The sequence below is a fragment of the Nerophis ophidion genome, linkage group LG23 (genome assembly GCF_033978795.1).
Source record: "Nerophis ophidion isolate RoL-2023_Sa linkage group LG23, RoL_Noph_v1.0, whole genome shotgun sequence".
NCBI lineage: Eukaryota > Metazoa > Chordata > Actinopteri > Syngnathiformes > Syngnathidae > Nerophis > Nerophis ophidion.
In genome coordinates this window covers 538,876-551,105 of record NC_084633.1, presented here as the reverse complement: position 1 = coordinate 551,105, position 12,230 = coordinate 538,876, and the positions used below count along the sequence as shown (strand labels likewise).

General features: G+C 39.9%; 1 protein-coding gene across 1 annotated transcript in view; it reads right to left on the bottom strand.

Moving 5' to 3' along the window:
* Window positions 1-12,230, bottom strand: part of fam234b (family with sequence similarity 234 member B) — a 39,760-nt gene that overhangs the window by 7,070 nt on the left and 20,460 nt on the right. Inside the window, exons 5-10 of the mRNA XM_061884892.1 lie at window positions 11,803-11,918; window positions 7,332-7,482; window positions 7,122-7,263; window positions 6,843-7,037; window positions 5,400-5,478; window positions 5,161-5,328 (exon numbers count right to left, since the gene is read on the bottom strand). Coding sequence (XP_061740876.1) covers window positions 5,161-5,328; window positions 5,400-5,478; window positions 6,843-7,037; window positions 7,122-7,263; window positions 7,332-7,482; window positions 11,803-11,918 — 851 coding nt within the window. The remainder of the gene's footprint in view (window positions 1-5,160; window positions 5,329-5,399; window positions 5,479-6,842; window positions 7,038-7,121; window positions 7,264-7,331; window positions 7,483-11,802; window positions 11,919-12,230) is intronic.

The following is a 12,230-nucleotide window of genomic DNA, read 5'->3' as shown; positions in this document are numbered from 1 at the left end:
ATAAATACAATTAAATGAAAAACAAATAAAATAAATAAAATGACAAATGAAATAAAATTGAATATACAATAAAATTAAAATAGGTAAAATATATAAAAACAAATAAAATCCATCCATCCATTTTCTACCGCTTATTCCCTTTTGGGGTCGCGGGGGGCGGTGGCGCCTATCTCAGCTACTATCGGGCGGAAGGCGGGGTACACCCTGGATAAGTCGCCACCTCATCGCAGGGCCAACACAGACAGACAACATTCACACTCACATTCACACACCAGGGCCAATTTAGTGTTGCCAATCAACCTATCCCCAGGTGCATGTTTTTGGAGGTGGGAGGAAGCCGGAGTACCCGGAGGGAACCCACGCATTCACGGGGAGAACATGCAAACTCCACACAAAAAGATCCCGAGCCTGGATTTGAACCCAGGACTGCAGGACCTTCATATTGTGAGGTAGACGCACTAACCCCTCTGCCACCGTGAAGCCACAAATAAATTAAATAATTAAATTCCTTCTGCCCCAGTGCAGCTTGGATAGGCTCCGGCCCACCCACGATCCAGAGGGACAAGCGGTAGAAAATAGATGAATGGATGGAAATAAGGCAAACTTCAAAAAAATACAAATGAAATAAAATAAAGGCACTTTAAAGGCCTACTAAAATTAGATTTTCTTATTTAAACGGGGATAGCAGGTCCATTCTATTTGTCACACTTGATCATTTCGCGATATTGCAATATTTTTGCTGAAAGGATTTAGTAGAGAACATCCACGATAAAGTTCCCAACTGGAGAAAAGCCCTGCCTCTACCGGAAGTTGCAGAAGAGGATGTCACATGTTGATGGCTCCTCATATATTCACATTGATTTTAATGGGAGCCTCCAACAAAATCAGCTATTCGGACAAAGAAAACGACAATTTCCCCATTAATTTGAGCGAGGATGAAAGATTCGTGTTTGAGGATATTGATAGCGACGGACTAGGAAAAAAAAAAAAAACGTGATTGCAATCGCGTTGCATTGAGACGGATTCATAGGTTTCTAGAGACATTTACTACGATAATTCCGGGAAATCCCTTATTTTTCTATTGTGTTGCTAGTGTTTTAGTGAGTTTAACAGTACCTGATAGTCGGAGGTGTACGTGTTGAAGCGCAGTGTCTCGGGGAAGTCGACGGCAGCTGTACGGGAGGCGCAAGCTCAGCTAATATCGGGTAAGTGGCGACTTTTTAACCACAATTTTCTCACCGAAACCTGCTGGTTGACAAGTGGTCGGGATCCATGTCCGCTGTGATCCAGAGTAAAGTTTCAACTCCGTGAATTTTAAACAAGGAATCACCGTGTGTTTGTGTGGCTAAAGGCTAAGCTTCCCAACTCCATTGTTCTAATTTGACTTCTCCAATATTAATTGAACAAATTGCAAAAGATTCAGCAACACAGATCTCCAAAATACTGTGTAATTATGCCATTAAAGAGACAACTTTTACCATACAAGTCATCATTACGCGACGTTTTCAAGAAAAAAGTCCCAGGAAATTTAAAATTGCAATTTAGTCAACTAAAAAGGCCGTATTGGCATGTGTTGCAATGTTATTATTTCATCATTGATATATAAACTATCAGACTGCGTGGTGGGTAGTAGTGGGTTTCAGTAGGCCTTTACGGTGTTCTCATTTCTGCCAAAAAATTCAAGATTTGATTTTATTCCTTTTTATTTTGTGTATTTTAATTTCAGAGTCTCCACAAGATTTGTCACTATTACTTTTTTGTAAAAGTGTCAGCAGGTTAGATGTTTAACTTTGATATTTTTGTCAAATCTGATCTCATTAGATTATCGTTCACGTTACAAAAATGTGATGTCTGATGTGAATGCAATGTGACCTGCCTTCTCAGTCCTGGTGCATTTGTGGCCATTTCAAGGATTTTGTGCAACCAAATTCTATATTTTCTGAACTCAATTATTGCGTGAATTAGATTAAGAAAGAAGAGGACAATATTTTCACTGGCAATTTGCTTCAATGTCTCGTCCGAAGCCCGTGAGGGCAAACAGTCGCAGACAAGAGTGGTGGAACTTTTAGGTCAGTTACTAGAACGTTCTTTTCGCCTGTTTTCAGCTCATTTGTCAACTACTTATTTTGCAGTTTATTTTGGTTAATCACTTTTTGATGACTTATTGGTCGGATGGACGCGTACGGAGCGTTCAGACTGCAGTCACATTCCATGCATATCAGATTTATTTCCACATACGAAAGCAGCCTGGGTCGAATTTGAAAAGTTTGAAATCGCACTTTTCACACTGACGTGAAAAATGATCACAGATCACATATAGGCAAAAAAAATTGAATTCACCTGCAGTGTTAACAAGTCCTGGAAGTATCTAAATCCTCTCTAATAATCTCTCCTGCCCAGTGTTCTTATTTTCTGGTAGACCGGGTGCATTAATACCTTCGATTAGGGGCCGCGTTGGGCTAGAAAAAATTTGGTCGGTGGCCGAAAGCATGTAAAGTAACTATAAAATAAATAGACATTGAACCCTGCGGCTTATAAAATGGTGCGGCTAATTTATGGATTTTTCTTCGCTGACGGCTGTAAAAATAAGCAATTACAATGTGTTTAAAGTTTGTACTATGGCGCCATCTTTTGGACAAGTTTTCTCACTGCAGGGTCCTCATTTGTTTTTAGCGGTAGTGCTTTTGTTTTTGCTTCTTTTTAAACCGCAGTGCTGTTTAGACTTCTCGCCATCTATAACGTTTTTACTCGTATGGATTCTTCATTCATCACTCCAAGTAAAGTTTGTAGGTGTTACAATATATCTAAAACAATTCTTACTTACTAAACCGTCCAATGTGTGATGTCTGTAAGAGTGTTTTCATGCATATTTGTACGTGCCATCGTAACGTAATCAAGCTAGCCTCATTAACATTAGATAAAATGCTAACATGTTTGCAAGTGTCTGTGTTAGTATTATTAACTTACAATGGCATTCTTTTTTGTTTTGTTTCAGTTTCACAAATTCGTGTGCAAATTCACCAAAACGTCACAGTGGAGTTATTTAGCTGATTGGAAAGATAACTTGCGCAGCTTATGGGTCCATGACCATGACTTCTGTTTTGTTTGATCAGCTGTTTTACTGCCGTGTTATTTGGAAACAATTAAGCTATGTAAATAAATATTTACAGAATATTTCTGTGTAAATAACTCATTTCACTAATATATATCTGCAACTTATAGTACGGTGCAGAGAAAATATGGGGAAAATTTACCCTAAAATTTAGTGGGTGCGGCTTATATACCAGTGCGCTCTATAGTCCGGAAAATATGTTACATACAAATATATTAATATGACGCATTTATAATTAATATAATCGGATATTAAGATTATGTGAAAGCTGGACTCCTACTTTGTTTACTTCTGTGACGACCTCCTTAAAGTTTTGTAATCAATCAGAAATATCAAGTAGCTAAAATGCACCAAACATGGATAATTGTGGAGATTGTTTTGTATTTTTACCATCATGCCTTGCAGGAGATTTAAATGGGTGTAATTTTGAATTATGTATTGTGTTTGGACATTCTTTATAGCAACCACAAAGTTCAGTGAGCAGGTTGTTATGTTATGTGTGACCATGTGTGTTGACTTTTTGTGTTGGTTTATTCGCACAATGAGTGGGAAAACGTTTGGATTGGGTCATATATAAAAAGGTTTTGCTGAATGCACTTAATAGTGCAATTCATGGTCAATCTGAATTACTTACATTTTGCACTAGATTGCAACAAGCCTGCAGCAATTATACTGTCTGATATTTAAAATTAATGGAGGCACTTGGTCCATGGGCAGTAGTTTGGACACCCCTACCTTAAATATTTTTGCTATATTTCCTGTAATTGCATCTTCCTGTCAACATGCTGACATGTATTGAAACGTGTCCTTATAGTAGGGCTGGGCGATATTGGCTTTTATTAATATCGCGATATTTTTATGCCATATTGCGATGTATATTACGATATTTTGCCTTGGCCTTGAATGAACACTTGATGCATATAATGACAGCAGTATGATGATTCTATGTGTCTACATTAAAACATTCTTCTCCATACTGCATTAATATATGCTATTTTTAAACTTTAATGCAGAGAGGGAAATCACAACTAAGTCAATTGACCAAAACTGTATTTATTTAATACTCTTCATTCTCTCACGGGTGACTTTTTAAATGAAAGAACAAATTAATAGTGTTACTACCTTTTTGTAGTAACACTTCTGCTGCATTCTTTGCATTGATTAATTGATACTTTTATTAGTAGATTGCACAGTACAGTAGATATTCCGTACAATTGACCACTAAATGGTAACACCCCAATAATTTTTTCAACTTGTTTAAGTCGGGGTCCACGTTAATCAATTCATGGTACAAATATATACTATCAGCATAATACAGTCATCACACGGGATAATCATCATAGTATATACATTGAACAGCGTATTGCTGTTGTCTGCTGAATATCTTCCCACTTGAAGCCAAACCACCGCCAGATGATGGACCCCCTGCTCTTTATGTTGGGTATTTATTGTTCTTCCTTCATTTGTGATATGTTTCACACCATCTCTGTCTTGTATTGTCACAAGCTCCGCTCGCTCGACCTGGCTCAGCTAACGTTAGCCATGCTGCTACCTCTCTGATCGGCGAGAGCTATGACGCTGGACTTGCGAGAGTATGTGACGTATGTAAGAAGGTGGGCTTGTTTTCCGTACCTGTCAGAATGAGAGACGAGGAGTGAGAAACGTCTGTCGTGTGATGCCCGCAGCTAAATGCAACTTGACCTGCCTCAGCTAACGTTAGCCATACGTTAGCTCTCAGCGAGAGCATATGACGCTAGACGCGCGACAGTATGTGACGTATGTCAGAAGGCGGACTTATTTTACGTTTCTTTGAGAAGGACAGACGAGAAGGAGTGAGACACGCCAGTAATGTGATGCCCGCAGCTTAAAGCAACGGTTTGAGAACATATAATCGAATATTACGATATAGTCATTTTCTATATCGCACAGAGACAAACCTGCGATATATCGTATATATCGCCCAGCCCTACCCTATAGTGGTTCACTAAGTACACCGCTCCATGCAGAATTGGTTCGCCTCAGAAAGCTTGTTCTGTTGCCATACTCACAGTTGCCGTGGTGATATTCTTCTGCGCTCTGATTGGCTCACTGGCCCAGAAGACAAAAGCAGACAGGCCAGTGGAAGTGGCGACCGCTGCCGCTTCCAAAACCAGACGAGGGCACACAAACTGTGCCGTCCAGAGAGGGCGCCCGTTGGTCCCGTCGATCACTAGCGCCTAGGCCGACACAAACATGGTGACTGACAGAAAAAGATGGAACATGTTTATGTGGTTGATGTGATTATTACCGTCATGACGCCCTTTGATGAATGCTGAAGGAAAATATCAAGGATTCCATCATCGTTGAAGTGTCCTGGTGTTGGTTGGCTGTGACACATCAGCACATATTTTACACTTAGACTGGAACTACAGCTTACATACATACATACGATATATATATATATATATATATATATATATATATATATATATATATATATAATCTTAGGGTACATTAAACATGTTTATTATTGCACTTTAGTCCGTAAATAAAATAGTGAACATACAAGACAACTTGTCTTTTAGTAGTAAGCAAGTATGCAGTAACATATTGTGCCATTTATCTTTCTGTATTGTGCCATTTATCTTTCTGTTATTTTGTCTACATTATAAAGGGACAAGCATTAGAAAATGGATTATTAATTTACTTCTTCATTTAATGTTAATATCTGGTTATTTTCTGTTCCAACATGTTCTATCTACACTTTTTTAAAAATGTAATAATCACTTATTCTTCTGTTTGATGCTTTACATTACTTTTGGATGATACCACACATTTAGGTATCTGATAGTTTATAAACCTAATTACAATTAAAAAAGGAAAAAAGATTCTGTGACGATAAAAAATATTGACGTAATCCTAGTAGTATTGACGAGATACGCTATTGTACTTGGTATCATTACAGTGGATGTTTACATTCAGGGGCGCTAACTTGCTGTTAGCAGTGAGCTATTGTATCCTCCTACTCAGTGGCCTAGTGGTTAGAGTGTCCGCCCTGAGATCGGTAGGTCGTGAGTTAAAACCCCGGCAGAGTCATACCAAAGACCATAAAAATGGGACCCATTACCTCCCTGCTCGGTACTCAGCATTAAGGGTTGGAATTTGGGGTTAAATCACCAAAAATTATTCCCGGGCGCGGCACCGCTGCTGCCCACTGCTCCCCTCACCTCCCAGGGGGTGATCAAGGGTGATGGGTCAAATGCAGAGAATAATTTCGCCACATCTAGTGTGTGTGTGACAATCATTGGTACTTGAACTTTAACTTTGTAGTGAAGCATGTTTAGCTATTCTTTATCCTGCAGTGATAATGGTACTTGTAAGAAACTTCCTTTATTTGTCACCATGGAGGCCAGGATTAGTCATTTAGAAGTAGCTAAAACTCTGTGGATGGATGTTAGCTAGCTAGTCATGTCTTAAAGCACATCTTCCTGAGGGTGTTTCAGTGTTATAGCTTCACCTTTACTTTTTAGGCAAAAATGCACCCATTCTCCCTTTTCTGTCTACACACTGTGTCTGCTTGTAAGTACTCTGTGTGTGTGCCTTGCCAAACATGCTCCTCTGCTCGTAAATCCAGCCATGTCACAAAAAGAGAAATGTATTTTTCAGACGCAGTATAATACTGTTTTTAATGTATTAGTACCGTGGTACTTTATTAGTACCTGTATACCGAACAACCCTGAGTGTGACGCACCTGTGGATGGGGGCGGAGTTAAAGGTCCACTGTTTTCGTACGTCCCTCTGTCTGAGCACGGAGATTTTGCTAGCGCCGTACACCAGCACCCAGTCGCTCTTGCTGGAGTTCAGGTTGGCGACCGTGTCCAGGTTGTTGTCGCAACTGCCCAAACCGGCCACCAGGGGGAGCAGGAAGTCCACGCGTTCTGGTCCTCTAAGAGATTAGAAAGGATGCTTTGTGTTAGGGCTTGATTACGCTTTTATTCACGTCTTTTTATGAATATGTGGTTTGGTCGACCTGAAAATGTGTATGAAGGAAGAGGAATTCGTTTTATCAAGGCCCTCCCATCCTGGATCCTTCCGCCAGAGCGCCTGAGCCATTGGCGACTTGCCGGTTGCACGGATGTAGACATCGCGCAGAGAGACGGCCACCACGTTACCTGAGGAGGCAGACACAGGTGTGACAGGATTATCACGACAAGGTCTACAGCTGGGAGGACGTCTCTACCCAGGCCGAACAGGATGTAAGCCGCCCCTTGCTGTGTCTGGTGCAGAAGTGGTCCGATCAGCTTCCCTTGTCCTGTGAGGTTGAAGGACACAGACTGTCCCAGAGTTTCTCCAGTCAGCCCCGACTTTAGAGTCAGAGAGAGATCCAGAGCCTGAGAGGGAACGAGTATGTCGTCAGTCATCGAGAGACTTGGATCCGGACCCGATTCAAACAGTGTTGTCTCTTTTGAAATAGGAATACATATCTGAGAACTCTAAGATAGCAATATCACAACCAACTGATACAGTGAACCAATAATGACAAAAACAACTCTTTGTTTTGCTAAATTGACAAGAACCCCTCGGTCCTGACGGAAGGTGTGCTGGGAGAAGTGGTTGTGTGCCTGGCCAGTCTTTACGTTGGGGGGCGTGGAAGTTATGATAACTGGGCACCTGCTGATTGGACTGAACCTTGCCCTGTTGTAGGGTTGTCCCGATACGAATATTTTGGTACCGGTACCAAAATGTATTTCGATAATTTTGTAAATAAAGGGCATCACAAAAAATATTGTCTTTATTTGAATGAAAAATATTAGGGTACATTAAAATATATTATTTTAATTCTGTCTTTAAATAAAATAGTGAACATATTGGACAACTTGTCTTTTAGTAGTAAGTAAACTAACAAAGACTACTAATTAGTCTGCTGATGAATGCAGTAACATATTGTCCATTATTTTGTCTACATTATGAGGGACAAACTGTAAACATGGATTATTAATCTACTTGTTCATTTACTGTTAATATCTGCTTATTTTCTGTTTTAACATGTTCTATCTACACTTCTGTTAAAATGTAATAATCACGTATTCTTCTGTTGTTTGATACTTTAAATTAGTTTTGGATGATACCACACATTTAAGTATCGATCTGATACCAAGTAGTTACAGGATCATGCATTGGTCATATTCAAAGTCCTCATGAGTTTATAAACACAATATACATTTTAAATGTGATGATAAAAAATCTCAATGTAATCATAGTAGTATTGACTAAATATAGCTCTTGTACTTGGTATCATTACAGTGGATAGTGTAGATCTACCCTTTTGTTTAAATTCAGGAACATGTTTAGCTATCCCCCGTCCTCCAATGATAATGTTACGTGTAAGAAACATACTTTATTTGTCGCTATGGAGGTGAGGATTGGTGACTTAGTAGTAGATAAAACACTGCGGAGAGACGTTAGCCGCTAGCTAGCAATGTTTTAAAAGCCAACGCTCAGTGTTTATAGCTCCACCTTTTATGTTAGTTTTTAAACCAAAATGCGTCCATTCTCACACTTCCGCCTTGTTTGTGTGTGTGTGTGTGTGTGTGTGTGTGTGTGTGTTGGATTACATGCACAGTGGCTTGTATTCCACATCATGTCTATATCAGTATATTTCTGGCTTTGCATAGTAGAGTTTTAACTTAGACTTACAGATGTAACGACCAACTGCAGTTACTGACAGTGGTTTTCAAAAGTGCTCCTGAGACCATGTGGTGATATCCTTTACACACTAAAGTCGGTTTTTGATGCAGTACCGCCTGAGGGATCGAAGGTTACTGGCATTCAATGTTGGTTTTCAGCCTTGCTGCTTACATGCAGTGATTTCTCCAGATTCTCTGAAACTTTTGAAGTTATTACGGACCGTAGATGGCAAAATCCCCAAATTCCTTGCACTAGCTGGTTGGGAAATCTTGTTCTTAAACCGTTGGAGGATTTGCTCACGCATTTGTTTACAAAGTGGTGACCCACCGCCTCATTCTTGTTTGTGAATGAATGAACATTACATTGTAGCTGCTTTTATACCCAATCAGGGCACCCACCTGTTCCCAATTAGCCTGTTCACCTGTGGGATGTTCCAAACAAGTGTTTGATGAGCATTCCTCAACTTTGTCAGTCTTTTTTGTCAAAAAAATAACAAAGTTTCCCAGTTCGAACTAGGGCTGAGCAATATATCGATATACTCGATATATCGCGGGTTTGTGTCTGTGTGTTATAGAAAATTACTTTATAGTGATATTCAAGTTACGTTCTCACGCAGTTGCTTTTAGCTGCGGGCATTAGACTGCAGGCTCTTCCCACTCTTTGTTGTCTCTCCTTCTCACAGACCGCAAGCGCAACTTACATACGTCACATACGTATACGCCAGGGGTGGGCATTACGTCGATCGCGATCGACTGGTCGATCTCGGAGGGTGTGTCAGTCGATCTCAAGCCAGGCATTAAAAAATATACATAAAAATGAGCAATCATCAATCATACCAAGACTTCACTTTCGTCAGTTGTTTGACATTCTCGGCACCCGAGGATCTTGTGAGATGACGCTTGCTGCTGCGAGCTCATATTTAAGAAAAAAATCACTAACAGGGCGGACGCAGAGAAACACATTATTTCTAGAGACTCCGTACCTACTGTCAAAACTCTAAAGACCGACTGCACAGTTCCTGTCTTCACCATAAAAGACCTGTTTCATCCTGCCTGTGCTAACAAAATAAGAGTCTCAGAAAGCTAGCGTGCACAAGCTAACAAGCTACGGAGTTTGATGCCAATGTATTTCTCCCCCGCCCTCAGCGACCGCTTTCTCACTTGCTTGCCCACCCGCACACTCACTGACGTCACTCACCTGCTGCCAGACATTAAAGGGCCACACACATATGCTACTCTCATAACAAAGTGTTTAAAAACGAGTATGCAAGTTGGACAAATGAGATGCCAAATCCAACCACTTTCATGTGGTATTGGACAGAAAGGAGGACTTTTTTTTCCTCCATTTGAAAATGCGGACGTTATCAGCACCACTGTCTAATTCCAATTAATGCAAGTCATCAGAATCAAATACACCAACTTATATTCTTGTCTTCATGAAAGAAAGGAATCTGTGTGTTAAACATGCTTGTATTATCATTAAACACCATTAACTTGTTAACAAAAATGTCTCTTTCATAAATAAATAAATATAAATTAGAAATAGGAATGAGGTAGATCTCCTCGACTTGGTCAATTGAAAAGTAGCTCACCTGCAGAAAAAGTGTGAGCGCCCCTGGTATACGCTCTCGCGGAGCAGAGGGGTAGCAGCATTGGTAACATTAGCTGTGGCGCGAGTGGGAATACGAGAGAGAGAGAAGGTGTCAATCTGGTAACAAATGAAGGAAGATTTAAGTCCCAAGAAAAACAGCAGGGGATCCATCGTCTGGCGGTGGTTTGGCTTCAAGTGGGAATATGTTGAACAGACAACTGTAATTTGTCAAGTGTGGGGCAAAAGCTTTGCTACAAAATTACTGCTAATATGTAGCGTCATTTGAAAAATCACCTGCTTACTTCGTATATCAACATCTCCATTCGATGCGACACCAACAAAATGCAGAGGCAACCATTTACACATCAACAACGTATGAAAAAAATAGTGAACAACATAAGGAGATAATGTCCGCAGGAACCTACCACATAGCGATCTGATTTCCTATTATGCAGCTCATTTTTATTTGACAGTTATTAAAATATCTTGTGTGACATCATGCACAAAAGTGCACTTTATTTGTTTTAAACTATTGTAGTGGCATTCTGTACAAAAAGTGCACTTTAATTTAGTGTTGTTTTGATACGTCATCTTAGTGACATCATGCATCAGCTTGTTTTAAAATGTCTCTGACAAGCTAGCACTTTCTGTTTTGAAATGACATGAACGTTTGTGCCACTGCTTAATTACTGTTTAATAAATACAGTTTTGGTCAATTGACTTAGTTGTGATTTCTCTCTCTGCATGAAAGTTTAAAATGAGCATATATTAATACAGTATGAACAAGAATGTTTTAATTTAGACACATAGAATCATCATACTGCTGAGATTATATGCGTCAAGTGTTCATTCAAGGCTAAGCCAAATTATCGAGATATATATATATATATCGTGTATCCTGACATGGCCTCAAAATAGAGATATTAAAAAAGGCCATATCGCCCAGCCCTAGTTCGAACATTAAGTATCTTTGTCTTGCAGTCTATTCAATTAAATATAAGTTGAAAAGGATTTGCAAATCATTGTATTCTGTTTTTATTTACCATTTACACAGCGTGCCGGTTTTGGTTTTTGTACATTGGTTGGTAATTTGCTCTCAAAATAATGTTGAAAATAATATCATTTAAACTTGAACACCTCCTGGAGAAACTTTACGCTTGGCAAGGAGAAGTTATGATCAATTTGAGGGCCAAGAACGGACAATTAGCCAGGTAACCCAGACATCGGAAATTAAATTTTTACATGGCCCCACGTGGCGATCCTTCCTGTCCTGTGCCCCCATCATATTGTACTGGTCTTTCTTGGACGGCTTGACTATAGACAAATGGCGTTGTACTTTTTAAGTGCAATGACAAATAAATCCTCCATTGCTGTGACAAACAGTCAATCCTTCTGAAGGGAGCCAGAAATGGGAAGTGGCGGGTGTGAAGTACCTCATCTGCAGGCAGGGTGGCTATGAGCAGGTCTGGGATGGAGTCCCCCTGGAGGTCTGGGAGTAAGACCGCCTGGGACTCGATGTTCTTCAGCAGGACAGACCACAGGTTCTTCCCTGTCAAGGGAGAGCGAGAACTTCTTAATTGCTCAAACGGCACAACTGTCATCTTCCTGTGTACCTTGGACCTACTTCCTGTTCCTGTCAACGGTGATAAGCCTTATGGGTAATGTAGAATAAAAACATTTACTTGCTAGTTTACATGCATTTATTTATTTACATTTTATCGATGCAGAGTAGGACAAGAACAGTGCTGACCTAGCAAAAAGGAAGCATTAACATGTCGGCGATATTGAAATTGACGTTAACCTTATTGTCTTTCAATTATCAACAAAAACTAGCGCTCTAGATCGCTCTCAGCAGTTCACA